The 26,871-nt window shown below is 34.0% G+C and overlaps 3 protein-coding genes across 3 annotated transcripts; all 3 read left to right on the top strand.

The window, feature by feature from the left end:
- The first annotated feature begins 7,081 nt into the window (after nucleotides 1-7,081).
- Nucleotides 7,082-8,020, top strand: LOC113751213 (probable dolichyl-diphosphooligosaccharide--protein glycosyltransferase subunit 3B). Its single transcript, XM_027295140.1, has one exon. The coding sequence runs from the start codon at nucleotides 7,082-7,084 to the stop codon at nucleotides 8,018-8,020; it is 939 nt and encodes a 312-aa protein (XP_027150941.1).
- Nucleotides 8,021-23,303: 15,283 nt separating this feature from the next.
- LOC113751947 (putative cysteine-rich receptor-like protein kinase 9) lies at nucleotides 23,304-24,289 on the top strand. The gene is made up of 2 exons (XM_027296092.1): nucleotides 23,304-24,126; nucleotides 24,228-24,289. Exons 1-2 carry the CDS (start codon nucleotides 23,304-23,306, stop codon nucleotides 24,287-24,289), a joined length of 885 nt encoding a protein of 294 aa, XP_027151893.1.
- LOC113753452 (cysteine-rich receptor-like protein kinase 10) lies at nucleotides 24,248-26,370 on the top strand. Its single transcript, XM_027297606.1, has 7 exons — nucleotides 24,248-24,398; nucleotides 24,560-24,694; nucleotides 24,801-24,922; nucleotides 25,021-25,231; nucleotides 25,353-25,590; nucleotides 25,768-25,915; nucleotides 26,027-26,370. The coding sequence occupies exons 1-7, from the start codon at nucleotides 24,374-24,376 to the stop codon at nucleotides 26,360-26,362; spliced, it is 1,215 nt and encodes a 404-aa protein (XP_027153407.1). The 5' UTR covers nucleotides 24,248-24,373; the 3' UTR covers nucleotides 26,363-26,370.
- The last annotated feature ends 501 nt before the right edge of the window (nucleotides 26,371-26,871 follow it).

Genomic DNA, 26,871 nt, shown 5'->3' with positions numbered 1-26,871 from the left:
CTTAGTTTATTCTACTTGTGTTTATATTTTTTTACTTTTCGTTCATATCCTTAATTTATTTCATCCATATCTATATTGCACTTGTATCTATATTTTCAGTTTATTTTCATTTATATCTTCAATTTACTTTGTCTATATATATATTGTTGCTATTATTTTTATTATTTTAAACATTTAAAAGAAATCTAAAACGTATCTTATATTGTATAACTTAACCAAATAGTGATAGCTTAAAATATCTTAGATTTTCACTTAAATATCGTAGACCCAATTAAACAAAGCCTGAATGACTAAATCCACACTTGTTTTAGGTTGGGTCTTGATATTTAGTTCCTATATTAGTCCATAAAAGTTGGATTGTTTATACCTAAAATTTAACTATTGGACATTCATTAAACCCATACTATATTTTGGCCCAAATATACTTGCCATTTTTTTTTTCAAATTCTATTATTATTATTACGATTTCTTATTGTTATTATTATTCATAATCCTCCCTTTTTTTTCCTTCTTCTTCTTTGGCCGACCTTTTTGGCTAGTGAAAGATGAGGGTCTGATGACCTTCTTTGCTTTTTTTTTCTTTCCCTTTCCTTTGGTTGGCTTTTCGGCCAACCTTTCCTATTGGGACCATGTCGCTAGCAAATTACTGGCGACTACATGTTTTCTTAAATGGCAAACCTTCCTTCTTGGCCAAGGTCGCCAACTAGTGAACTTTGGCTCTTTTTTTTTTTTTTTTGTGTTGCTGAAGTCAAAGCTTCAGCAATGGTGCCCTCTCTTCCTTTTGTTTTTTTGTTTTCAACAACAAGAAGATTTAAAATTTATTCTAACCCATAGCTAAGATTTACACACTATTCCCGTCAATCCAAATACCAACCTTTATAAATTTCTCATACAAGCATATATACCTATATATATATATAACATAATACATATCTGTAAAATCTTTAGAATAATTAATGCGACTAATAGAATTTAAACGAGGAGTTTTCATGTGAATCAGGGACTTACAGATTTAAATGTCTAGTTGCCTGACTGATTGACAACGACGCCTTCTTCTCGTTCTCTACTCTCTAACGGTTCTCACCCTAAGAGGATGCAGACAATGAAAGAGAGGAATGATATTTTTTTTTTTTATAAGTGTGCCAAACCCTAATAACCACCCACTAGTAGATGGGTTAGATAAGAGTTTTAACGGTTATGAACTTTTACTCTATCTTATCTCATTTCTATCCCTCAATTAATCCTTTAACCTATCCTATAATTATTTTTACTTTTACTCATGGTAAATATCCATTTAGTTAATTGGCAGAAATAAAAATTGAGCCAAAAACCCTGGGTTTCACAAAAATAGATTATTAAAATAAATGATAGGGCACAAGAAGAAAACTTACATGATGTATCAATCTTTGTCTTTTGATTGAAGTGGGTAGAAGAAAAAACTCTAAATTCCAGTACTATTCAGATTTGGAAAAAATTAATCAGCATGATCTGAAGGAAACTCCTATTCCAATTACTAGTAGAAATATTCAACAATATTAGTAAAAAATTCTAAACTTATTGGTGAAGGACACCATAGATTCAAAGTGATAGGGATAAGAAAGAAACAGTGAGAGAGATGGGACTGCTTGTAGGTATCTCTGTGACTTTTTTCTTTTTAAAAGTGTATCTTTCGAGGGGAAAAACTCGAGGCCCCGTTTGGAACTTGAGTTTTTTGGAAATTTGTCTAAAACTTTACTGTAGATCACTGTAGAAGTAGTAGAAAAAACTTACTGTATAAGTTTTTTAAAAACATTTCTGTAGCAATTTTTTTAAAATTTTTTTACAAATACTCTTTAGTGTAGCAATTTTTTTACAAATTTTTTTTTATAACTTAAAAGAATTCCCTCCCTACATTTTTTTTTCCTGTATCCAAAAATTGTGGTCTATATTACTATATCAAAATTAGGATTACATTTTTTTCAACCCGGAAGCCAAGTTGCTTTTCATTGTTCGCATTCGAGGTATCAATGCTATGCATCCAAGGACTAAGAAGATTTTGCAGCTTCTGCGCCTGAGACAGAAATTATTCACAAGTAGTTGACCACAACATCCTATCCGGCATACTCAGATCAGAAAGATTACAAATGTACCGCAAAGGCTATAAAAATTAGCAACAATCCGACCAATTAAAAAAAAAATACCCAAATGGAAAGGAATGTACTAGGAAAAGCGACTGCTCAGTCATTTTAGCAAGCTGCCGCTTCAAAAAAAAGAAAAAATCAAGCATCCGAGCTAATCTCAGAGTTCAGTTCTGGTAGTTATGCACTTGAAAGTAGAGGGCTTTTGTAGCGGCCGGACAAGGGCAGCTGTTGCAGAGCTCACCGTGGTGGACGACACTACTATCAGCCACCGTAGGCTCTTGCCGGACTTCAGCAAGTGTTGACGATGAAAATGAAAATGCTACTCCTTCGGAGGACACCAGCGAGACTGCTACACCAGTAGAGGAGTGTAGAAAACCTCGTGAGCAGCTTGTCTTTGGGTTTATCAGCCTACCAGCGAGAAGAATTAGCTTGTTCACCTGCGGTTTAGCAACAGGAAGCCTGCCTTCTGTGCGTTGAGCTGAGGAAGAACGGGCAAAGTTTTTTTTGAGTTTTTGAGTTTTTTTGGCCAAAACGACGCAGTTTCATTAAAAGTTTCAGACAAAGTCCAAAAATTTTTGTAGAGTTTTTTGGAGTTCCTGTAGCAAAAGTTGTTAAAAAACTAGTAGCAAACAAACTTGCTAAAAAACCTACGTTCCAAACAGGCCCTCGATTATTAAACCCAACATTGGTTCTAGTGGAAGCCAAAATTTTGGTGACCAAATTTGTAGGTTTCATGGTTTCTTTCCTAAATTGAGCGGATAAAAAATTTGAATTTTTTTCTAGTAAAATCACTGATTAAAGAAATATTACCATATTGTAATTCAGATATGTTGTATCATCTTTTTCGTAATATGTATTTTTATTTATGCAAACCAACTATTTATCGGGAAAAAAAGATAATTCCAACTTTGATACAGCTAAACACTTATGATAGGTTTCATTTTTGTCATTAATTTTATGATTGTTTTCCTCTTTTATTTTATCAAATATTGTATAAATTGAAGGATTCTACTTATATTTGATAATTGGTGTTGGTTGTAAGGATTTGGAGCAAAAAGGGATTAAAGACGGCATTTTCACTGGACTCTTATGCTAATTAGCATTGGCACGTGATTTCCAACTGTGAGTTGAAGTTGCAAGAGTCGGACGTTGGATAGTATTTTATTTCTACCATGATGCTAGTCTATTTTGTCTACTAAGACGTTTCATTTTTTCGGATAAGATTTGATTTGTTACTGTATGCGATAAAATTTCAAGTCTGCAAAATAACAAATATGCAATATATAAATTTAGGAAATTATGTGAGTACAGTCTCCGGAATTTTCTCGAGTTTGTAGAGAGTTTCCTTCGATTCATCCCTTCAAACGCTAAATCAAGGGCTTCGTAGTTTGTTCTTGGATCCACCACTAATTCTTTCAAATCTTGATATGTAAGATTTGAAGAACTTAGAAAATATTTGAAAACTCAAGTCTTGATATACGGAAGATTTGAAGAGTTTGACGATCCAGACTTTTTGTAGCTTGGAGCTTCAACACTTGAGCGTATGAGGTGCCTTTTTTGATGTCCCTTAATTTGGTAGAAAAACCCCTATTCATAGCTGTAGTTTGAGGTAGATGTTGAAAACATGTATACTACTCTACCTATCTGACAAGACATGCAGTCATATTAGAACTGTGTCAACTTAAATATTACCTCTTCATTTTGTATTTACTAATAAAAAGATAATACCAATAAGGCAATAAGTAATTCTTTGATTGCCAAACTTGTAGGGACACGTGACGTGGTGTCATTTGATTGAACAAACTATTGCAGTATATAAGAAATTTATGTGGATTAAACAACTCTAAATATTCTCTGTTTGATAAGAAATAAATATTTAGATATCTATCCAAAATTTTGTCAAGTCATATAGACATGTGATATGATATGATTTGGTTGGTGGAGACATCCCAGCAATTTCAATTGATTGGAACACCTCGACTTGACACGTGGTGAAATATAATTGGCCATTTAATAACCAATTTTTCAAGTGTACATGACATATGGCAATTTCCAATTAGATAAAAATGAGTCATAAAAATAACTTATAGACCAATGGTAATTTTACGGATTAATTAAAATTCCATTGTCTACAGTTACAATTTGATTTCGCTAAGTAGTAGTAGTTGACTAGTAGTAGGAAAGAAAATAGAGAAGTACCCCCAAGGGGTTGATCCAATGATAGCAGTGGTTCTTTGGAACACAAAAGATTCTAGGATCGAAACTCTCTAGAACACCTTATGACTCACTCGAAAATCACCCTGTGACTTACCCGAAAAAAATGTTGTGTGGGGCTGCAACGTTTTCCTCCGATTTGGTATGCCGGCTTGGGTCCAAAGGGTTCGAGTCGGGGCATGTTTTGGGTTATCCAAAAAAAAAAAAACAGAGAAGCATTTGTCGTTTCTTTTATTATTCCTTTCTGCAGCTAAGAGACCAGTAGTACGTTGTCCTTTTCTTCTTATCAAGAAACAACAGAAACGTCTTGCTCTCCTTTTTCCTTTGATAATTTTATTTCATTTGTTTTTTATAGTGAATGGTCTCAGCAATTGATCCAATTATTTTGCATGTGACTCTTTCCTTGGAAGTGAACTAAAAGTGTCATTCTAGTCAAGAAACAATGGAGGATTTGGTTCATCTAAAATTGTGAGATCGAATTGATTATATTTATTTCCTTTATTTTACTAGTATTCCTATGTTCTCTAATTTAATTTCTTATGGTTATTATTTTATTTGAATATCATGGACACCCGATATTTAATTCAATATAATAACCTAAAACCAGTTAGAACAGTCAAATCCTTAATTGTTTAATTGCTTTAAATTAGTGGTAATTGGCATGATTGGATTTGTGTCAGGAGGACATATGGGCTAACTTAAAATAACCCTTGTAACGTGTCATTTGATTAGAATAGGGTTTCTCTAATTCTTAAAACAATTGAAAAATTGAACTCTAAGGTCATACCTAGGGTTATTTCTTAATTAGGGTAGTGATTAATGGTCATACATTGATCACCGATATAGAAAGGAGAAGTTGATTGTCATCGTGTGTTTCGCAATTATAACTTGTTTATCAATGAATAAATGAAATTATTATTGCATCAATGATCAATTGAGTGAATCATCTCCGAAGTTATTTCTTAGCTAGAGTTGGTTGTTATTACTTCAATTTTAATAAATTGTCATTTAGTTTTTAATCTGAGTTATTTAATTGTTCCTAATTTTATAAAAAAAATCCCCCTTACTATGTACTTTAGAAGAAACGAATTATCCCTAGTTCCTGTGAATTCGATCCTACTCACCGCTATATAAAAAATTTGTATTTTATTTGAGTAGATATTTATTATTGTACAAGCTCGACGCCTGTCAACTTATTTTTAATTTATTTGGTATAGCCAATGGTTGTTTCATTTTCCCTCACTATTCAAAAAAAAGTAATTTTTTGATAATGATATTGAGATGTTATGACTCTAGTTGATCTCACTTGAACATTAAGGCAATTTCCTCAACAAAAGAAAAATCATTTAGCTATTTATTTTAAATATTGTTATCAAGAATGTTATTTCTCCAAGTTTAAGTTATGAACCTTAATTGGAACAACTAAATGTGTTAGTATGTCTTAATTTTAATATTACTTGTAAGTTTTTATGTGATGTCGCACCTCATTTTTCGGAATAAAAGGATGTTCAATGAAAAAAACGTGTTTTTTATTTTTAAAATGAAGAAAATGACCTAAAATGAGACTTTTGAAAATGTGATAGTTTCGGTCCAAAAGATAGTCTAAAAAAAGGGTTTTAAAGAAAAAGGAGTCATCACTTGGTGTTAAATTTGGGTGCATCAAATCATCAAAAAAATTTTAGAAAAGTAAAATCCCCTTTTTAGATGACTCTAGATCTTTGAAAATGAGAAAAAAAGGCTCGGGAGTCACAGTTAAAAAGGAAGGAAGGCAAAGGTTCAATCGGTTCAACTCAAACTTAAGGCACCCTTTCAACCTAACTTAGATTAGTTGCAAGATTTAGGCAAAATTTCCTAATCTAACTCTTAAGTTTATCACATTTGGATTTTCTATATGGATGCAAATCTAAATCTAAAGGGAGACATTGGAAGAGGCAAAATGTCCATTCAAAATCTAATTTGTACCAATTGTATTAATTGCGAGATCCAAGAATAATCTCTTGAAAGAGTCACGAGCATGTAAAAATGAGACTAAAAAATAAAATTTATAATATATATGTAAGTATACATGAACCGAAAAAGGGCAATGCGACATAATGGGTATGGTAGACGAAAACTCGTGACACAATTTTTCTTCTTATAAAGAGGTAATAACGTGTTAAAGCTAAAAAATCATACTCACCCATTTTTCGTGTTCAAAGGGTAACTCTTCTAGTCTAAACAAGCAAATGGGTTCTCTAATTTCCTAATTCCTAAGTGAGATGTAATTCTAAATGTAATAGATGAAACACATATAGGGTAAGGGAATAAAATAGGGAAAAATAACATGCAAATGAAAAAGATCCTAAAAATAGAAAAATATGCATGAAATGGAATGAGAGCACACAATACATGGATCTATCGCATGACGGGACCTACAGATCTAGTATTGCATTAGTCCATTTTTACAAGCCTCCGCTAGTATTGAGTAGTAAAAAAATAGAGAGAAAAATCACTACAAAAAATTATTTCTTTCGTGACAAATTTTTCATGACAACCAACTTATTTGTCAGAAAAATCATACCTTTTATGACAATTCATCAGGCAAATATCCTTCAAAAGGCACTCCTACTTTAAACATATTTTTCTACTTTTGCCCACGTCAATTTGTCAGGAAAAGTTTTCGTTCTCCCACCATTTTTTCCTACCAGTTTTTTTCCTTTTCGACCAAAAAAGAATTAGAAGGACATTAACTTATAGCAGGTCGCAAAATGGCCTTCACAAAAGCCCCAATCTTCGTCGTCCTCTTCCTCATCACCCTCCTCCCGATCTCCACCAATTCTCAAGACCCTAGTTCGGATTTGCTCTCGCAGCTCGAATCCCTCCAATCCCAGTCCCCCAATGGCGGCGTTATCCATCTCATTGATTCCCTCCTCAAACGGATTCTATCCATTCCAACTCATCGTCCCTGTACTTTCCTCGTCTTCTTCGACGCCCAACAACTCCACTCCAAACCCGAACTCTCCCTCCCTTCTCTCAAATCCGAGTTCTCCCTCGTCTCTAAATCCTTTTTAGCCAACAACCTTCCAGCTTCTAACTCAAAACTCTTCTTCTTCGACATCGAATTTCAAGAATCCCAGTCCTTTTTCGCCCTTTTCGGAGTAAATTCTCTGCCCCACATCAAACTTATCCGCGCTGAAGCCACCGATGTCAAGAAAGACTCCGTCCGGATAAATGCGTCAGATTTCTCGAGGCTCGCCGAATCCATGGCTGAATTTGTCGAGGCCAAAACGAAGCTGAGCATTGGGCCAATTGGTCGCCCTTCTTTGATTTCTAAGAAGCAATTGATGTTTCTCATTGCTGTTATTCTGATTTCGGCTCCATTCTTGGTGAAAAAAGTGATTTATGGGAACACCCTTTTGCACAATAAGAGTATTTGGATGATCGGAGAGATTTTCGTCTACTTTTACAGTGTCTCCGGTTCAATGCATAACATAATTAGGAAAATGCCCATGTTTTTGGTTGATAGGAATGACCCTGGGAAGTTGGTTTTCTTTTATCAGGGGTCTGGGATGCAGTTGGGAGCTAAAGGGTTCGCGGTTGGGTTCTTGTACACTGTGGTGGGATTGTTGCTGGCTTTTGTTACTCATGTTCTTGTCTATGTGAAGAATAGGAATGCTCAGAGGTTGGTGATGTTTATTTCCTTCTAGGCTATTCAGATGATTTTTGTTTCCATTCTTGTCGCATTTCTAGTTTCTTGATTTTAGTTTGTTCTACCGTGTTGGTTTTTGTTAGTGTTTCAGATAAGGAAAATTGATGTTTTATTTTTGTTGTAAATTAACAATGTACCTTTTGTTTTGCTTTTGTGCTCATATCCTGTATTTGCAACTGTTGCTAAAAAAATTGATTCATGTAATTGGCAGTGATTTATGTATCTTTTTGGTGTTGTCTTGGTGAAATGCTTGTAATAAGCATAGCAATCACTTGTTTTCTCGTTTTCTATGGTATCTGTTCTAGATCTTCTTTCACATGTAGATATGGCTTTGAGATAAGTTTCCGACTAAATGAGGAAAGGTGCAATTTTGAATGGTAAACCTGCGGCCAAATTGCAAATCACATGCCAAATTATGAACTTGAGCTATAAGTTGGCATTTGCAATTGGTAGTGGGTGTTTCTTCAGGAGTTGGGAGAATTTGATTCACAATTCCATAACATTTTAAAAGGCTATGCTACGTGCTCAGTAATTAGACTAGAGAAGATGATGCTTGAGTGCTAGAGCTTAGTGCAGGAGGATACTACTATATTATTTGTGATATAAGTAATTCTCAATCAACTTACACAACGGTGATCTTTGTGCTAGTTTTCTAGTTCGAGTAAGAATAAGTACTTTGTAAAATCTGTTTTGCTTGCTTTCCTGGAATTTAAGTTTTCTCCTGATTCCCATGCGTATATCTATGGCTAATATACTGATATTGTTTGACATGTAACTGGTTTTGGTTTCCTCTTTTTATTTCCTCTAAATTTGTTTCTGGTCATTTATTCCTGTATATGAAGTTATGAGTCATGCCCTTTGGACTTTGCAGCAAGTGAAATGGCAGTTATCTAAATGGCAGTTATATAGTTTGAAAGAGGTGGTCACTTGGTTATGCTTACAAATTTATGTTTGAAAGACTAACGTCATGGTTATATAGTTTGATTGCTGAAGTATATGAAATGGTGCATGCAGGTACATACACTACTGTCAGACTCATTGCCACCCATGACTATCAGAGTCTGCAGCTTCTATATTGCAGGAGAACTATGTTAAAATTCGACAGGTACTTCGATTGCCTTGTTATGGTGAGATTGGAACTTCTATAGTGGTGGTAGTAGCTTGGATCCAACTTGTGAAAACAAATACTATAGAAGACATTTTTCTGATTCTAGAAACTCAGGCAATGTAGTTCAAGACACGGGTTCCGTTGTTTAGTTTGAAACTGAGCACATAGAAATACTCTATCAGTTTAAGTCAGTGTAACAAGTTCCTTGTGTCACTCTACGAGTAAAGTTGTTCTTTCATAATATTGAGACATGAGTCATTTTCTGATAAAGTATGAATAAGAAAAATAAGAGAGCATAGTAAAATTAGACTCAGGTACTCTCACTGAAAGGGCTGCTGAGAGAACATTCATTGAAATGTGATTGGCAAACAAATCCTATCACTGTGAGGCAGCTGGAAGCTGTAGTGATGTTGAGTGAAGCACTTGCAAGAATGAGGCTGTAAGTTCAAGGAAACGAATATCCTATCTGTAATGGTTTCTTTTCTTGATGAATGCATAAATCAAAGTGTCAATGCTTATTTTGTGGACACAACTCATCATACAAATTCTGGGACATCAAATATGTTGAGGGACCGTATTTGCCTGTACAGTATTTCCACCAACAAATTGTTGAAAGTTCCTCATGGAGGATGAGAGGGGATTATGTGTAAGAGGCAATTCTGTGTTTCTTATTGTGTGTGCAATCAGAAGCAATTACTTTTGAAAGCTGTTTGCATGTCCCATGCACCAATTCTCAGTAATATGTGAAGTATTCTTACTGTCTACTTTGTTTTGTCATTGATGGTTTTTCAAATGAAACATTAGGTTGCAATCTGCATGTGCACACACAACAAGAGTCTCTGTAGTTTAAAAGGTTTTAGATCCAACATGCCTTTGTGCTGGTCCAATGTGTAATAAGGAACTTCTCCTTTAGTTGCAACATGTCCAAGTATTCTGGAACTTTTCTTTTTTGTGGCACTAGCCAGTTAGAGATCAGGTGCATCTCTCGAAGGATTCTCTGCAGAGATTCTTGGCCCAAGTTTTAGCTACCTTGGCAGAATTTTTTCTGTTTTTGAAAATAGTTGCTTTTAATGGGGTTTTTGCCTTGTTATTATTGTTAATACTTTTGCATCTAATGTGGGGTTTGCTCTATACTTTCAGGTCCTATCTTGCAAATGAGAACCATGTCTCGGAAGCTCTTCGGCTTTTCAACAATTCCATAATGGATGCTGCACGATCCGGAATATAAACGATGAAGTTGCTGATCATGCATCAAAGAGATGAAGTTGAATATAAACGAGAAAGGTGGTTGATTGTTCGTAAAGCTTAGTGTTTTGTTAGTCCTCATCTTGAACTATCAAGAACCGCTAGTATGCTCATTCACTAGTAACTATTTGTAGCTTTTACATGTACTCACTGAGCTGGAACTCTTGATTGCCATTTGTTAGGTGTATGGCAGTTATCATATGTTAGGTATATGGCAGTTATCTAGGGATAAATAGCAATATTTATATTGGTTTCAAATCGTGGAATAGGATGATATGTAAATGTTTGACGTGGTTAACTTTTGTGGTTTGACATGTTATGGTTGCCTACTAATGATAATTTGTGAAGTTTTGGTTGATATTTTGTTTGCATACTTTTATATTTTAATTGGATGGAGTGTCTAAATAGATGATATGGTCACTTTGTTGGGACTAAAATTGCTGGGCTTAAAAGTGATGCAGCTGTCGTCAAGAAAAATGACATTGTATTGTCATTAAAGTTTCCCGACAAGTTTCAATGCATGACTATTATTGACAATTGAAAATTTAGTGACAAAGTTCAGGGTCTTTCCCGACAAAGGCTCGTCAAGAATATGAGGTCTTTCCTTGACGACCAAATCATCACTATTACCTTTCCTGATGATGCGTCATGGAAAATGAAATTTTTCCTGACAAAAATTTCAATAGTTGTCAGGAAAACCTTTTGCCAACAGCGTATAGGTGACCAATATTCTCTGACGACATTGGTGTCACGAAAACTTTTCTTGACAAAACACGTACCTTTTCCTGACAAAAATTATTGTCACTAGAAATCTTTTTTTTATAGTGAATCACAACTAGTGTTAGACTAGTGTGGTGACATCATGCATTCATTATTCATGATAATAATGCATAATTAAAACAAATAAACACATACGAGCACATAGCATATAAGCATAATGTCTAGATATAAAATCCTAAGGAAAGCAAGTAAAAGCACGAAGCATATAATTCACATAAACACACCACAATCCTATTTATTACATTGGGGAACCTAATTACAAAGCTAAAATGGGGAGATATAAGAAAATAAACCTATCTAACATATCTATTATAGTTGTCTATCTAACTATAATTTTTTACGAAAAGAAAAACATAACCTATCCATTACATCTTGAGTATTCAAATATTCTCCATATAGTTATAAAATTTAAATTAAAAAATGAATAGAAACTTAAAATAAATAAATAAAAGAAAACACGTAAAAACATATAAACACATAAAAGCATGTAAGAGCACATGATTAGAATTTAATATGGGTGCCTCCCTTTTGATGTAGTGACTAAATAAGGGAAGATTAACCTATTTATGTTCAAGAATTAACAAAAAAAATCAAGGCACCTATTTAATTGGAAACACCTTAAAAGATAACATAAAAATGTACTAAATTCACCTTATCATGCCAAAGATGCAACTAAACATAAAAACACCCAAGATTGCAAGTTAAATGCATTTAAGAAAAGCATAATTAGCGATTAACAAAATGAAACAATTAGAATAAAAAAATAAAAAAAAAACTGCTAGGGATGAAATTGCAAAAAATTAGAAAGTTTTTAGGTCAAAATATAGTTTTAGAAACAATTAGGGCTCAACACTAAATAAAAAATTTATAGGCCAAAATGAAATTAAAATAAGGATCTAAATCAAAGAAACCTAAAGTTTTTGAGCCACAGAAGAATTACACAAAAGCCTAGGGGCTGAAATGCAAAATTGGATTTCCGATTTAAGGAAATACAAAGAAAATTGAATTTTGGGCCATTTTAAATGATTGGGTCACAGTACTTTGGCCCAAGAGAAAAGTGCAATTTGTCCCATGTAAAATAAATTCGCTTAACTAAAAACCCAAGTCGGCTAGAAATAACAAATGTTTCGAATTTTATCTACAAAACCCAACACCAAACTCAACAAAAATAAAACACAAGCCATTTATTTTTCCTTTCTTTTCTTTTATTTTTCTCCTTCTTCTTCATCACCTTTGGCCAGCTAAAACTCCAGCCATCGGCGCCCATGGCAGATGCCGTCTGCTGACAGTGACGTCATCGTCAAACCGTCACCAGGTGATTTTTTCAATCACTAAAATATATTTCTCTACTCAATTTTTCATGTAGAATCCATTTTCAACTTTAGTTTTTCACAAAAACGCACAAAAAGGGGTAAAATTGCTGATTTACAGTCAGGTATCATTTTCTGCAACCTATCCAAAAATATCAACAAAGTCCATAAAAATTATAGCAAAACAACTTCTTAAATTGCTTAACCGAATCATTGTTCTAATTTAACAAGAAAAAAGCAATATATGAAACTATAGGACTAACAGCAAACCATTTAAAAAAACAATTTTTAGTTGACACGTGCATGATCATCAAGATTTCTAAACAAGCAATCATCACTATGTTGTATGCTAACTTGACCAATCTATTCTTAAATAAAACAGACACAATCCCATTAAAAAACCAAATTTCCATTCGAGAAACATGAAAGCACTAAAAGAAATAAAATAACAGCCATTTAAAAGTTAGGGCAAAATGCCCCAATGACCCTCAAACTATGAGAATATTCAACTTTTAGCCCTCTAACTATTAATTGATAAGTTTTAACTCTCTAACTAATTAAATTATATAATTCTAGCATTTCTATCAACTTGAGTCATTATGTTTAACAGAGGTAAAGAATTCATGAGATGCTAGTGGCCGTCAAACTATTACAAAGTTTAACTTTGGACTCTCCAATTATTAACTGATGATTTCTACCCATTCAACTAATTAAAACATATAATTCTACCCTTTCCATTAACTTGAGTTATTATATCTAACATGAACATCTATTGATAAAGAATTTGGGATGTGCCCAATGGAGTTTTTGACAAATTAAGAGGATTTAGATATAGTGACGTAAAGTTTGGAGGAATCTCATCAGAGAATTGATTATTTGAGAGATTTAGAAAGTTCAAACTTGGAAGTGAACCAAGACTTGTTGGTATATTCCCAAAAAATGAATTGTATGCCAGATTTATCTCATTAAGAGAAGTACATGGACCCAATGAATTTGGAGCAACACCAAAAAATGAGTTAAATTCCAAATGAAGACAACTCAATTAATTCAAGTTGCCTATCCTTGTTGGAATTTCTCTATTCAAGATTTTGGGTTTTAGGGTTTCAATTGATTTTGGTCAATTTCACTAATTTGAGATTTGGTAAATTAGTTTATGAGTCAAATGGGGTAAAATAATTTTACCCTAACACATATCCTGTGAAGACAAAAACACCTCTCGATTATGCCCTTACTACGCACGTAGGCCTATCAATGGGTAGAGTTTGGGTTGAATTCATCATTTCGGACCCAAACCCATCATAGTATTCCCGTTCCGGATCCGGCCCATCTATTCGATGGGTCTTCTACTCTATCTCTCGGAACCGGCACCAATGGGTCTCAGATCTAGATCGGGTCTACCTAGAAAAAGAGATCCGTCAAAGCCTGTTTCGTAGCAACTTAAAAATGAAACCTATTTTGCCAAGAATTAAAAATGAAGCATGTTTTGCAGCAAATTACAAAGTCATTCAAAGCGAATCACAAATTACATATATTTCAAACTGGAAAGAAAACAGGTCTGGCTTGTATAGGTTTGGCGAAGTTGTGAAAGAAAATAGGTGGGCAAGCATGTTAGATTTCAAATAGGAAAAAAAAAAAATTTTCCTGGGCAAGCATGTTAGATTTCAAGCTGGTGGACTCAAGAAGCTAGCATACACAAATATCAACCACAAGATGTTGAGTTTCTTTACCAAGTCACCCAAAAAAAAAACTCATGCCTTTCGGCGTAAAAACTGTAGGGAAAATGAAAAGCTGCAGCCATTTTTTTTTTTTTACAAGATGGGGATAAGGGTTGTTGATAATATGGATAAATATGAAGAAGTGAATTCGAATCAACTTAAGAGGTAGCGTGGCGACTGACAACTAAAATTGGGTGTTCGACTCAACAAGAACCCTCTCCCTACTGTGGGATAAATTTGAGGCGCACTTGTTAAACAATGAAAAGGAAAGAACTGAAATCGGATAAACAAGGACTCTCTCCCAAGGGCAAGATAGATAGCGAGAGAAAGATAGAATAGTAGTTTCACCATGAATGGAGGCTTTCACCATGATTTTCAGAAACTTTTGGGTATTGACAAATTTATTAAAAAAAATACTCGTGAGAGAGAGGGACTGTCACCAGAAAATATGCTTCTTTGGAGCTGCAACCGTGTGAGATAGAAAGAGTGTCTCGGCGGCGGGCCTCACTAGTCGCTGTTGTAGCTTCGACAATCAACGAAAATGGCGGACAATCTGAAGTTTGGAGTCTTTGATAATCAATGAAAATGGCAGACAATTTGGTGGAAGCTCAGAAATGGCGGGCCGACGAGAAAGAGAGAGTGTGAGGGATTTCATTTTGCTCCTCTTGGAAGCCTGGAAACCGGATGGCGGACTGGCAGATCAAAAGAGAAGACAGAGTGAGAGAGATGTGCGGTTAAATTGGGGTATTAGAGTTTGGAAAATTTGGGAATAGAACTATAGAATTATTATTGTTTTGATAAGCATATATTTTTTAATTATTAATCTATTTAGATGGGTTTGGTTTGGTATGCTATATTATGTATTCGACCTGTTTTTTTGTTAGAGTAAATGAGTTCGAGTCCGAGTCTAGGTAACAGAACTATATCCCTACCCGTACCTAAAAAAAATTTGACGGGTTTGGTCCAAGCCCGATTGACAGGCCTACACGCACGTGGCGATGTTTCTGTTAGACATAACGATTCAAATTGACGGAAGGGTTTGAATTATATATTTTAATCAATTGGAAGAGTAAAATTTATCAATTAATAGTTGGAGGGTCAAAAGTTGTACTTTATAATAGTTTAAGTGTCACTGTTACGCATGTCCTGCTATTTTGTTAAACATAACGGTTCAAATTGACATTAGAGCCAAAATTTTATGTTTTAATTAATTGGATGGTTAAAACTTATCAATTAATAGTTAGAGGATCAAAAGTTAAATTTTGAAATAGTTTGAGAGTCATTGAGACATTTTACCCTAAACATTAATAAGGAAAACATTTTCCAGTAAATAGATTCGTCAAAAAAGAACATAGGATATTCAAAATGCTATCTGAGTAGTAGGATGAGTTAGTAATCAAGACGCTCATACCTAATTACCTCAATTTCTTTCTTTGGACCCACTAGAAGCCCAACATGTTCCTTTTGAATTTGTCCATTACTGAATAAAGCACATAAGACTTTCATTCAAAGCACATGGTACTATCATGCAGGATATGCTTAGGAAGTTAAAATCTAAATGAGAAACACACTTGGCTTGAATGAATTAGTAAGTGTTAAAGGCTTTTACTTAGGTTCAATTTCCTTTTGTAGAGATGACTAATTACATTGAGTGTGATCTGGATGTGAAAATTTTGAAAAAACATTCAGGTGTTTAGTCCTTAATTCCTATTGTTTTACTTCCTTTTGCGATCTCACATATGCTATGCTAGATTTCATGGTGTGACATAAGAATTATAACTATCTTTATTTGCTACTAAATTCCAAATGTTTGTTACAGGTTGAGATATTAAGATTTCCACCATAGTAGAAAAGGATTGTGGAAATTGTTTTCTCAAGGTGACTTTTATTGAGGGGCTTTTTTCTGAAAAAAAATGTTAATTTGTTTAGTGCATATCCAAGGTTTTGTCTTCCTTTTTTTCCTAATAAATTTGCTCTTGCTAGTGTTGTTTATTCTAAGTCTTTGTTAGATGAAGGAAGAAAAAATAAAAGAGGTTACTTTTCTTCATTAAGCCTTGAAGGTATGTTTTAATGCCCTTTGTTTTTGTGTGAATAAATTTCTCTCCCTGCTGCTACTGTAACTTTCTGCTCTCTTTACCCTGTTATTAGTCATGAAAATTTGTGACGGCATCCTATTTCCTTTAGATCCAAATTTATTTTCGTTTACTTTCTTGCTTTACTTATTCTATTTTTCCTATTTCGAGTTTTACTTTTGGGAATCATACACTGCCAGGACCTCAAGTTCAATTTCTTCTTTGCAGAATCCAACTCGGCCATATTATTCGTTGTACATTTGATGTTCAACTTGTAGTTTTAGGTTACTTTCTTCATTAAGCCTTGACGGTATGTTTTAATGCCTTTTTTTTGTGTGAACAAACTTCTTTCCCTACAATTACTGTAACTTGCTACTCTTTTTACCCTGTTATTAGTCTTTAGATAAGTGAAGATGAAAATTTTTGATGGCATCCTATTCCTTTAAATCCAAATTTATTTTCTTTTATTTTCTTGCTTTACTTATTCTATTTTTACTATTTCAAGTTTTTCTTTTGGGAATCATACACTGCCAGGACCTAAGCCAATTTCTTCTTTTCAGAATTCAACTCGGCCATATTATTCGTTGTACATTTGCTGTTCAACTTGTAGTTTTGCTCATTCCTTTTGTCTAGAGATGTTAGCCTTGTTTTTGTTTTTTAGTTTTTGGTTATTTTTCAATCTTATTGATGGGGTGCAAGATTTGCTTTTCTTTTGTTTATCACTCAATATTGGCAAGGAAAATAAACTAATTAGTTTTCTTAGGCCATTTGTAGTTTGCCATTTGTTGAAATTTATTTCGGTTGGTAATAACTCCTGTGTTCAGTGAACCGAAATTTTTGCCGGGGGACTGGTATCGTTGTTGGACCATTATTTTTTATGCTTATCTTTGTGATGATGATGATGCTTAAAGAACCTCAATCAAGCAAATTCACAACTTTTTGGTTGTTTATTAGGGCATGTAGTTTGATATTGCCAACTTCAATGACATTTCTTCTTCAAGTTTTCATGTTAGACTGGATGTATATTTTGTCCATGTAGTGAACTTTACTTTTTTTTTTTTTCCATTTGATAAAACAATAGTTGAACTTTGAAGACACCATTTTGTCACAAAATAAAACAGGTATAATTGATGTCCTTTTGCTCATGTCTTTACATAAATCTTGCTTGTCCTTTTTCTTTTGCTAGAGTATGGTTCTTTCATTAAATTTTTGTTGATTTTGTTCCAAGGGGATTGGCTTCAATTATCATATTTAGTGAAAGTTAGTTTGATTTGGTTGGATTGGAAATAATAAAAAAATGAAACTACCATGCTATTGCACTTAGAGACTCTTCATGTCAATTAACTTTTTGTTATTTAATTAATCTCAGTTAGCTTTTTTTTTTTTGGGTGCTCTTCCCTCTCTTTTTTCAGTCTATAAGATTTTATGTTTATTTTCTGTGATGCTAAGAGTTGCAGGTGCAAAAATTAAATGGCATATGTTGTGTTAAGAAGATTCTAAGTATGAGATAATGGCTTGTTTATCTTATCATAGACAAGAAAGCAAATATAATTGTTCAATCCTTATTGTTTTGAGTCCTATATCTCTTCTATTCTGCAGCCATTCCTATATTTTACAATTATATAGGTTTCTGGCCCAACATATTTTAGTGTTGTTCATAAATTCCTGTTGAAGTTGTTCATGAGCAATGCATTTTTGGTGTACATAAAAAATGTAAGACAACATTATATGGTGATATATCATTTTCAAACCAATGACATTACCATTGCTGTCCAGTTAGTCAGCAAAACAAAACATGACTCTTTGTCATTTAGCAACTAAGTTAAAATTATGGCTTCTCTTCATTGCTTAATAAAATTATAAAAAATAATCACAAAGATTTTGGTGCAACTTTACGTAATTTTTTATATTTAATATACCAATTTGAATAATTACACATTTGTGGGCAAACCTAAAAATTAAACCGCGCGACCACTTCAATGCTAGAATTTCTAGAGGTAGATCTTTCCCCTGAAGTTAGGTAGTTTTGGAAATTTCTCTAAGGAAGACTTGTGCCGGCTTAAAAGACACGACAATTGAGTGATTGACTTGGTGTGACAGTATCCCGTTTTAATCTAAATATCGTGCAAAAAAAAAGTTTCAATTCAACTGATAAAACTTAGTTCAAACGTTCCTTACACTACCCACTAATTAATGTACTGACCACTCTCCAACAATAGGTCCTTGATCAGTAATGACAAAGCATGGAATTTTTGCCCATCCTCACTTTTTCACTCTCGCCCGTATCAAAGACTTTCCGTTACTTTCTTGATTAGGACTGTCAATGGACCAGGTTTGGACATGAACTCGGTTCCAACTCAATAGTTTTTTCCTAGTATGAATTGAGAAATAATTTCGTTATCTAGATTCGACCCGTTTATGATTTTAATTAGTATCTGACCCGGACCGAACAATGCATTAATAATTATAAAACATAAATATTTTTAAATACAATAATAATTCTTTTACCAAATTAAGAAACCCTAATCTTGTTGGGGCCTTATTTCTAAATACAATAATATTTCTAAATACATCATTTTTGTTGGGCTTTATTTTTTCGGGTATATTTGAACTTGATTCGGGATCCGTTGAACCCTAAGCACAAAATCCATCGAGTATATGGGTTGGGTATGAAATTGGTATATTATAATAGATCTGGATTCGAAATTTTTAATTCCGATCCAAACCCAAACAATTGACATTACCTAACAGATTCGGGACAGAGGGACAATCCCCGAACACTTGTTTCATGGTCTCATCAAGAGGTCCTCCTGCATCCACGTCGACACACACAGAGGAGGAAGCAAAATGGCATATTGATTAATGGGTCCTCAAAATCAACTCCCTCTCTGGAGGAGAGGAGTTGGTCATCATACTAATTGTGGAGTGGAAAGTCAAGGTTCAAATTTTATCTTCATCAATGCACCTCCATATGAGGATTATTCTTAAAAAAGAAAAAAAGAAAAACAGTGTGTTTGGATAGGAGTTTATTTAAAATAATTATTATAGTATTTTTTATGATGTAATATGCGTAACATAAAAAAATAATTAAAAATAAAAAATATATTTATGATGGTGCGTGTAAACCAATGTTTTGAAAACCGAACCGGACCGACCGGTTCGATCGGTTGAACCGCAAACCGGCCATGGCACCGGTTCGGTTCAATGCCATAGTTGACTTTGTCAGAAAACCGGTTAAGAACTGGTTGAACCATAAAAACTGCTATTGAACCGGTTTTCAACCTTACTTTTTTTTTTTTTTTTTTTTCAGCTATCAAGATTCGAACTCAAGACCTTTGTAATAGAAAACCAATGTAGTAACCGTTGCACCATCACATCTTATTGTTTTTTTTGATAACTTATTTATATAAAACAAACACTCATATTTCTTTTTTCCTTTTTTTACAACTGGTAATGAAACTATTTTTTATGCTTATCTTTGTGATGATGATGATGCTTAAAGAACCTCAATCAAGCAAATTCACAACTTTTTGGTTGTTTATTAGGGCATGTAGTTTGATATTGCCAACTTCAATGACATTTCTTCTTCAAGTTTTCATGTTAGACTGGATGTATATTTTGTCCATGTAGTGAACTTTACTTTTTTTTTTTTTCCATTTGATAAAACAATAGTTGAACTTTGAAGACACCATTTTGTCACAAAATAAAACAGGTATAATTGATGTCCTTTTGCTCATGTCTTTACATAAATCTTGCTTGTCCTTTTTCTTTTGCTAGAGTATGGTTCTTTCATTAAATTTTTGTTGATTTTGTTCCAAGGGGATTGGCTTCAATTATCATATTTAGTGAAAGTTAGTTTGATTTGGTTGGATTGGAAATAATAAAAAAATGAAACTACCATGCTATTGCACTTAGAGACTCTTCATGTCAATTAACTTTTTGTTATTTAATTAATCTCAGTTAGCTTTTTTTTTTTTGGGTGCTCTTCCCTCTCTTTTTTCAGTCTATAAGATTTTATGTTTATTTTCTGTGATGCTAAGAGTTGCAGGTGCAAAAATTAAATGGCATATGTTGTGTTAAGAAGATTCTAAGTATGAGATAATGGCTTGTTTATCTTATCATAGACAAGAAAGCAAATATAATTGTTCAATCCTTATTGTTTTGAGTCCTATATCTCTTCTATTCTGCAGCCATTCCTATATTTTACAATTATATAGGTTTCTGGCCCAACATATTTTAGTGTTGTTCATAAATTCCTGTTGAAGTTGTTCATGAGCAATGCATTTTTGGTGTACATAAAAAATGTAAGACAACATTATATGGTGATATATCATTTTCAAACCAATGACATTACCATTGCTGTCCAGTTAGTCAGCAAAACAAAACATGACTCTTTGTCATTTAGCAACTAAGTTAAAATTATGGCTTCTCTTCATTGCTTAATAAAATTATAAAAAATAATCACAAAGATTTTGGTGCAACTTTACGTAATTTTTTATATTTAATATACCAATTTGAATAATTACACATTTGTGGGCAAACCTAAAAATTAAACCGCGCGACCACTTCAATGCTAGAATTTCTAGAGGTAGATCTTTCCCCTGAAGTTAGGTAGTTTTGGAAATTTCTCTAAGGAAGACTTGTGCCGGCTTAAAAGACACGACAATTGAGTGATTGACTTGGTGTGACAGTATCCCGTTTTAATCTAAATATCGTGCAAAAAAAAAGTTTCAATTCAACTGATAAAACTTAGTTCAAACGTTCCTTACACTACCCACTAATTAATGTACTGACCACTCTCCAACAATAGGTCCTTGATCAGTAATGACAAAGCATGGAATTTTTGCCCATCCTCACTTTTTCACTCTCGCCCGTATCAAAGACTTTCCGTTACTTTCTTGATTAGGACTGTCAATGGACCAGGTTTGGACATGAACTCGGTTCCAACTCAATAGTTTTTTCCTAGTATGAATTGAGAAATAATTTCGTTATCTAGATTCGACCCGTTTATGATTTTAATTAGTATCTGACCCGGACCGAACAATGCATTAATAATTATAAAACATAAATATTTTTAAATACAATAATAATTCTTTTACCAAATTAAGAAACCCTAATCTTGTTGGGGCCTTATTTCTAAATACAATAATATTTCTAAATACATCATTTTTGTTGGGCTTTATTTTTTCGGGTATATTTGAACTTGATTCGGGATCCGTTGAACCCTAAGCACAAAATCCATCGAGTATATGGGTTGGGTATGAAATTGGTATATTATAATAGATCTGGATTCGAAATTTTTAATTCCGATCCAAACCCAAACAATTGACATTACCTAACAGATTCGGGACAGAGGGACAATCCCCGAACACTTGTTTCATGGTCTCATCAAGAGGTCCTCCTGCATCCACGTCGACACACACAGAGGAGGAAGCAAAATGGCATATTGATTAATGGGTCCTCAAAATCAACTCCCTCTCTGGAGGAGAGGAGTTGGTCATCATACTAATTGTGGAGTGGAAAGTCAAGGTTCAAATTTTATCTTCATCAATGCACCTCCATATGAGGATTATTCTTAAAAAAGAAAAAAAGAAAAACAGTGTGTTTGGATAGGAGTTTATTTAAAATAATTATTATAGTATTTTTTATGATGTAATATGCGTAACATAAAAAAATAATTAAAAATAAAAAATATATTTATGATGGTGCGTGTAAACCAATGTTTTGAAAACCGAACCGGACCGACCGGTTCGATCGGTTGAACCGCAAACCGGCCATGGCACCGGTTCGGTTCAATGCCATAGTTGACTTTTTCAGAAAATCGGTCAAGAACCGGTCGAACCGTAAAAATCGCTGTTGAACCGGTTTTCAACCTTCCTCTTTTTTTTTTGCAAAATGTAGCTATCAAGATTCAAACTCAAGACCTTTGTAATAGAAGACCAATGTATTAACCGTTGCACCATCACATCGTATTAGTTTTTTTGATAACTTATTTATATAAAGCAAACACTCATATTTCTTTTTTCCATTTTTCTTACAAAATCTCATTTTCTCATGGCTATTTCTTTTTAATTTTCAACTCTCTATCCTCTTTTCTTTTGTCACTCCCTTTTTAATCAAACCTCTTTATTTTTAATTTATTGATGTTTTCTTCCATCTTTTAATTTTGTTTTTGTCCATTAAATTGAAAAAAGTTAAAAAAGAATTATTTTTTTAACCCAAATTATTTAATGCCACAACCACTCACTTTTATCTCATTTTTTGTTTCTTATCAAGTTTACATTTCTATTTTCGATTTTCTTGACTTCCTTCGAACTCCAAACTTCCTTTTTTAAATTGCAATCTCTAAATCCCAAAACGTAAATTAAAATTTAAGTTCACAATATCTAAATTCTCATAGACGTGAATTTTATATAATTTCAAAATATTGTGATATTTTTGGGTTGGATTTAGATATAATTGAAATTGAGATGAAATTTATTTGTTTTAACCTATAATTTAAAAAATTTATTTTTAAAAATCCAAGTTATTAAAAAATAGTAAACTTTTCATCATATAAAGTATTAAATTAGTCCATTACATGTCTTATTTTGTACATATATATTTATATAAATTATTTTTTTAAAAATTCATTAAACCGGAGTTGAACCAATCCGACCGGTTGAATCTCGACCCTTTCACTTCACCGGTTCAATTAATGGTCCGGTTTTTAAAACATTGGCGTAAACTGCCATATGACACAAGTACTGGCTTGCTTGAAGGGACACGGCAGTTGACTTGACCTCCATCCCAGTGTCCCGTTTTAATCTGCAGAAAATCGTGCAATAAAAGATAAAAGCATGGAATTGTGGCGTCGTCCTCACTTTTTCACTCCCGTCAATATCAACGACAAAGACTGTTGTTATTTTCCTGATTCCTGTATTCGCATATGAAAGTGTATAACCTTCTGCATATATAGTGCATTTCACACTTCTACCTCAATGATCAAGCAGGCCTGAATACAAAAATTTTCTACTGTTTACTTTTGGTCATCTGCTTGATTCTGATCAAAATGATCTACAGAAGCGTATTGTTCTCGTGTTTCCCGCTAATTTGTTTGATTAGCTTCAACACGGGACTGATTTATGCCGATTATTGGTGCGTAAATCCTAACACCACTGCTGGCAGAAGGTATACAGACAACTTGAATTTCCTCCTTTCCACTCTATCCTCAAATGCTTCTTTGGCAAGCAGGAATGGCTTCTACAATTTCACTGCTGGCCATGAACCCTCTAACATGGTCTACGGCCTATTTAATTGTCGAGGTGATGTGAATCCCGATGGTTGTGGACGATGTGTAGCAAACGCCCGTGAGGATACTCTAAAGACATGCTGGAATCAAACGACGGTTTTTATGTTATACGACGAGTGCTTGTTGCGTTATTCAAATGAGTCCATGTTCCCCTGGACCGATCAGGGGATCATCTTCTATAGGGTGAATGCACAGAATGCCACTGATCCAGACAAGTTCAACCAGGTCTTAAGTCATATGATGAATGACATAGCAAGTCAGGCTGCAAATGTTCGGTCAGGGAAGAAATTTGCTATCAAAGAAGAGGATTATTCCCCATTTCAGAGGAGATTATACGCCCTTGGACAGTGTACTCCAGATCTTTCCAGTCTTGACTGCGAGAATTGCCTTAGAAGCGCCATTTCTCAAATACCCACATACTGTAATAACCGTCAGGGCTGTAGAGTTGCGCTTTTTAGCTGCAATATTAGGTATGAACTTTACAAGTTTTACAATTCTATAAGCCCAGCACCCGAGCCTGCATTGAGTCATCCTCCTACTCCTCCTCCTCCACTTCCTCCTTCCAATTCTACTAGTAGTGAAGGTAAGTTCCAGTTCTTAACAAAATGATATGAATTTATCTGAACTCTTAATTGTAATTTTGTTTTAGGATTAGTTAGTAATTCAAGTCTTTCACACTTGTAGCTATTGAGCCACACCTGGTAGTCAACAGCTATATTCATCAAGTTCTCACGTGGATTGTATAGAATTCATTACTTTTTTGCAGCCAATTGCTCGCTTAATGAAGCAGCGGAAGAAGAAATCCCGAATCTTTTTCTCTATATATAACTATGAAAACCACAAAAATCTCCATTGGTCAGTTATTTTGACAGAATCCAGTATGGGAATTTAAACTGTCTTATTTGTTAAAGATTTTAAAAGAATAAATGGATCTGAACATTTCACTTTTCAAATCCTTGCCTACTTTACTTTAAAAACAGATTTTTGAGCTAAAGAGCTTTTATTGATTTATTCAGAGGGGGGCGGAATCTCAACACAAACAATTGTTGCAATTGTTGTCCCAATATCTCTTGCCATTGTGCTATTGGTCGTGGGCTTTAGCATAGCAAGGAGACCCAGGAAGCCATATTTTGCCATTATGGAAACAAGCGGTAAATTATAAGGACTAAGAAGTGCAGTTGCAGTAAACACATTTACCATTCTTAAAGGGTCGATTCATTTAATTTTCACTAAGCAATTGTACCATTTTTGCTGCAGGTGCAAGTGAAATCTCAACCGCAGAATCATTACAATATAACCTCAGTGATATTCAAGCCGCCACGAACAACTTTGCCGTTGGAAACAGAATTGGAGAAGGTGGATTTGGACCTGTATACAAGGCGCGTTAAGTTTAAGCCATTTTCAAGTATGCTGAAAATTTATGAATATGATCGTTGTAAATCAAAATTTTGCTTATACTTTGTTAATTTGCAATCAGGGTACACTTCATAATGGACAAGAGATAGCTGTGAAAAGGCTATCAAGAAGCTCAGCTCAAGGCACAGAAGAATTTAAAAACGAAATTGCCCTGGTTGCTAGGCTTCAACACAGAAACTTGGTCCGACTACTTGGTTTCTGCTTGGAAGGAGAAGAAAGAATACTCATCTATGAATTTGTGACCAACAAAAGTCTTGACTACTTTCTCTTTGGTTAGGTTCCAGTCAAACACCCTTGATTTATTTTGGAATTGATTGTCGAGTCTTTTTTGGAAATTAAACTTTTGTAGTTAAAGAAACTAACAAAGACGTGCCATGTTTGATGATTGTATAGACCCAGAAAAGCAACCATTGTTGGACTGGTCAAGACGATACAAGATCATAGGAGGAATAGCAAAAGGACTTCTTTATCTTCATGAAGATTCTCGACTTAGGATTATACATCGTGATCTTAAAGCCAGTAACGTATTATTAGACAGAAATATGAATCCAAGGATAGCTGATTTTGGCATGGCAAGGCTCTTTGGAGTTGATCAATCTGAAGGAAATACAAGTAAAATCGCAGGAACATAGTAAGTTCTATACCCACATCTTGTTATCTACTTGGTTATATGATTGTAATAACACAATTATCCCACTATCTTTAAAACTCTAATATTTAATTACATTCTCTACATTTTGTCATCATCAGTTTTAAATTTTCAAATTGCTGAATCCTGAAGTGTATTACAAATGGTTCTAATTTGTAGTGGTTACATGGCTCCTGAATACTTGCACGGCTTGTTCTCTGTAAAATCAGACGTGTTCAGTTTTGGTGTTCTAATTTTAGAAATTCTAAGTGGCAAGAAGAACAGTCAGTTCAACCAAGCTCATGGAGGAGATGACCTTCTAAGCTATGTAAGTACAAAATAAACATCTCATTTTCTTGGAATTCTCATTGGAGAGCTGTTGTATACATTTGAATGAGACAATTTATTCCACTGTCATCACTTGCAATATGTGTTGCAGGCTTGGAGACAATGGAGGGATGGAACACCATTAGCATTGGTAGATCCAACAATCGGAGATACATATTCAAGAAATGAAGTTATTCAAAGCATCCATGTTGGCTTGCTATGCGTTCAAGACGAAATTGAACAAAGGCCAACCATGGCTTCAACAGTTCTCATGCTCAATAGTAATTCTATAACGTTGCCTGCACCTAATCCATCCGCATATTTTGGTCGTAGTAGAACACAAAGCTCACCTAACGATTTACCAGTATCTGATACATCTACCGACACCAAGTCTCCATTAAACCCGTCTATCAACGAAGTTTCAATCACTGAATTATATCCCAGATAAACAACAGCAGAATTATAGACATTTCTAATCATGTCAACTAGTTGCATTGGCAAAATTTATCAAGATTTTGTAAGTTCATTTTTTAATTTATAGTTTTGTACTCGGCAGGTTTTTATCTGAATTCTAGTACATAAAGGTCATGAATTTTGTATCTAAGAGGTCTAATAGGTTTGTGGCATTCTTCACTTTCGGTACTTTGAGCATTTACTTGCAATTAGAGATCAAGTGCTCTAGACAATGCTGTGTTTTAAAACTCGGGCAGGATTTTAAAACACAGCATTGTCTAGAGCACTTGATCTCTAATTGCAATCCGATCGATCGAACAGGGAACCGGCCAAGTGTTCGATCCGAGTCATGCTTAAAAATCGAGTAAGTAAAAATTCGGTCAAATTCGGTCAAAAATCGGGTTTGACCAGAAAAAAATTGGATTTGTTCGGCTCAAACAGCATTTTTAAAAAAAAAAGCTCAAACTTTTTCAATATTATGTTTTGATCCCTAGATTTTAAAAA

The sequence above is a fragment of the Coffea eugenioides genome, chromosome 11 (assembly GCF_003713205.1).
Source record: "Coffea eugenioides isolate CCC68of chromosome 11, Ceug_1.0, whole genome shotgun sequence".
Lineage (NCBI taxonomy): Eukaryota > Viridiplantae > Streptophyta > Magnoliopsida > Gentianales > Rubiaceae > Coffea > Coffea eugenioides.
Note: the sequence above shows the minus strand (reverse complement) of the source record. Positions and strands in the feature narration are given on the sequence as shown.

Bases quoted from the DNA above. Each gene is read 5' to 3' on its own strand.
- LOC113751213 (XM_027295140.1), top strand. From the start codon at position 7,082: ATGGCCTTCACAAAAGCCCCAATCTTCGTCGTCCTCTTCCTCATCACC.
- LOC113751947 (XM_027296092.1), top strand. From the start codon at position 23,304: ATGATCTACAGAAGCGTATTGTTCTCGTGTTTCCCGCTAATTTGTTTG. The intron at 24,127-24,227 runs GTAAGTTCCAGT...TCACACTTGTAG, and splicing joins CAATTCTACTAGTAGTGAAG to CTATTGAGCCACACCTGGTA.
- LOC113753452 (XM_027297606.1), top strand. From the start codon at position 24,374: ATGAAAACCACAAAAATCTCCATTG. The intron at 24,695-24,800 runs GTAAATTATAAG...TTTTTGCTGCAG, and splicing joins TGCCATTATGGAAACAAGCG to GTGCAAGTGAAATCTCAACC. The intron at 25,232-25,352 runs GTTAGGTTCCAG...ATGATTGTATAG, and splicing joins TCTTGACTACTTTCTCTTTG to ACCCAGAAAAGCAACCATTG.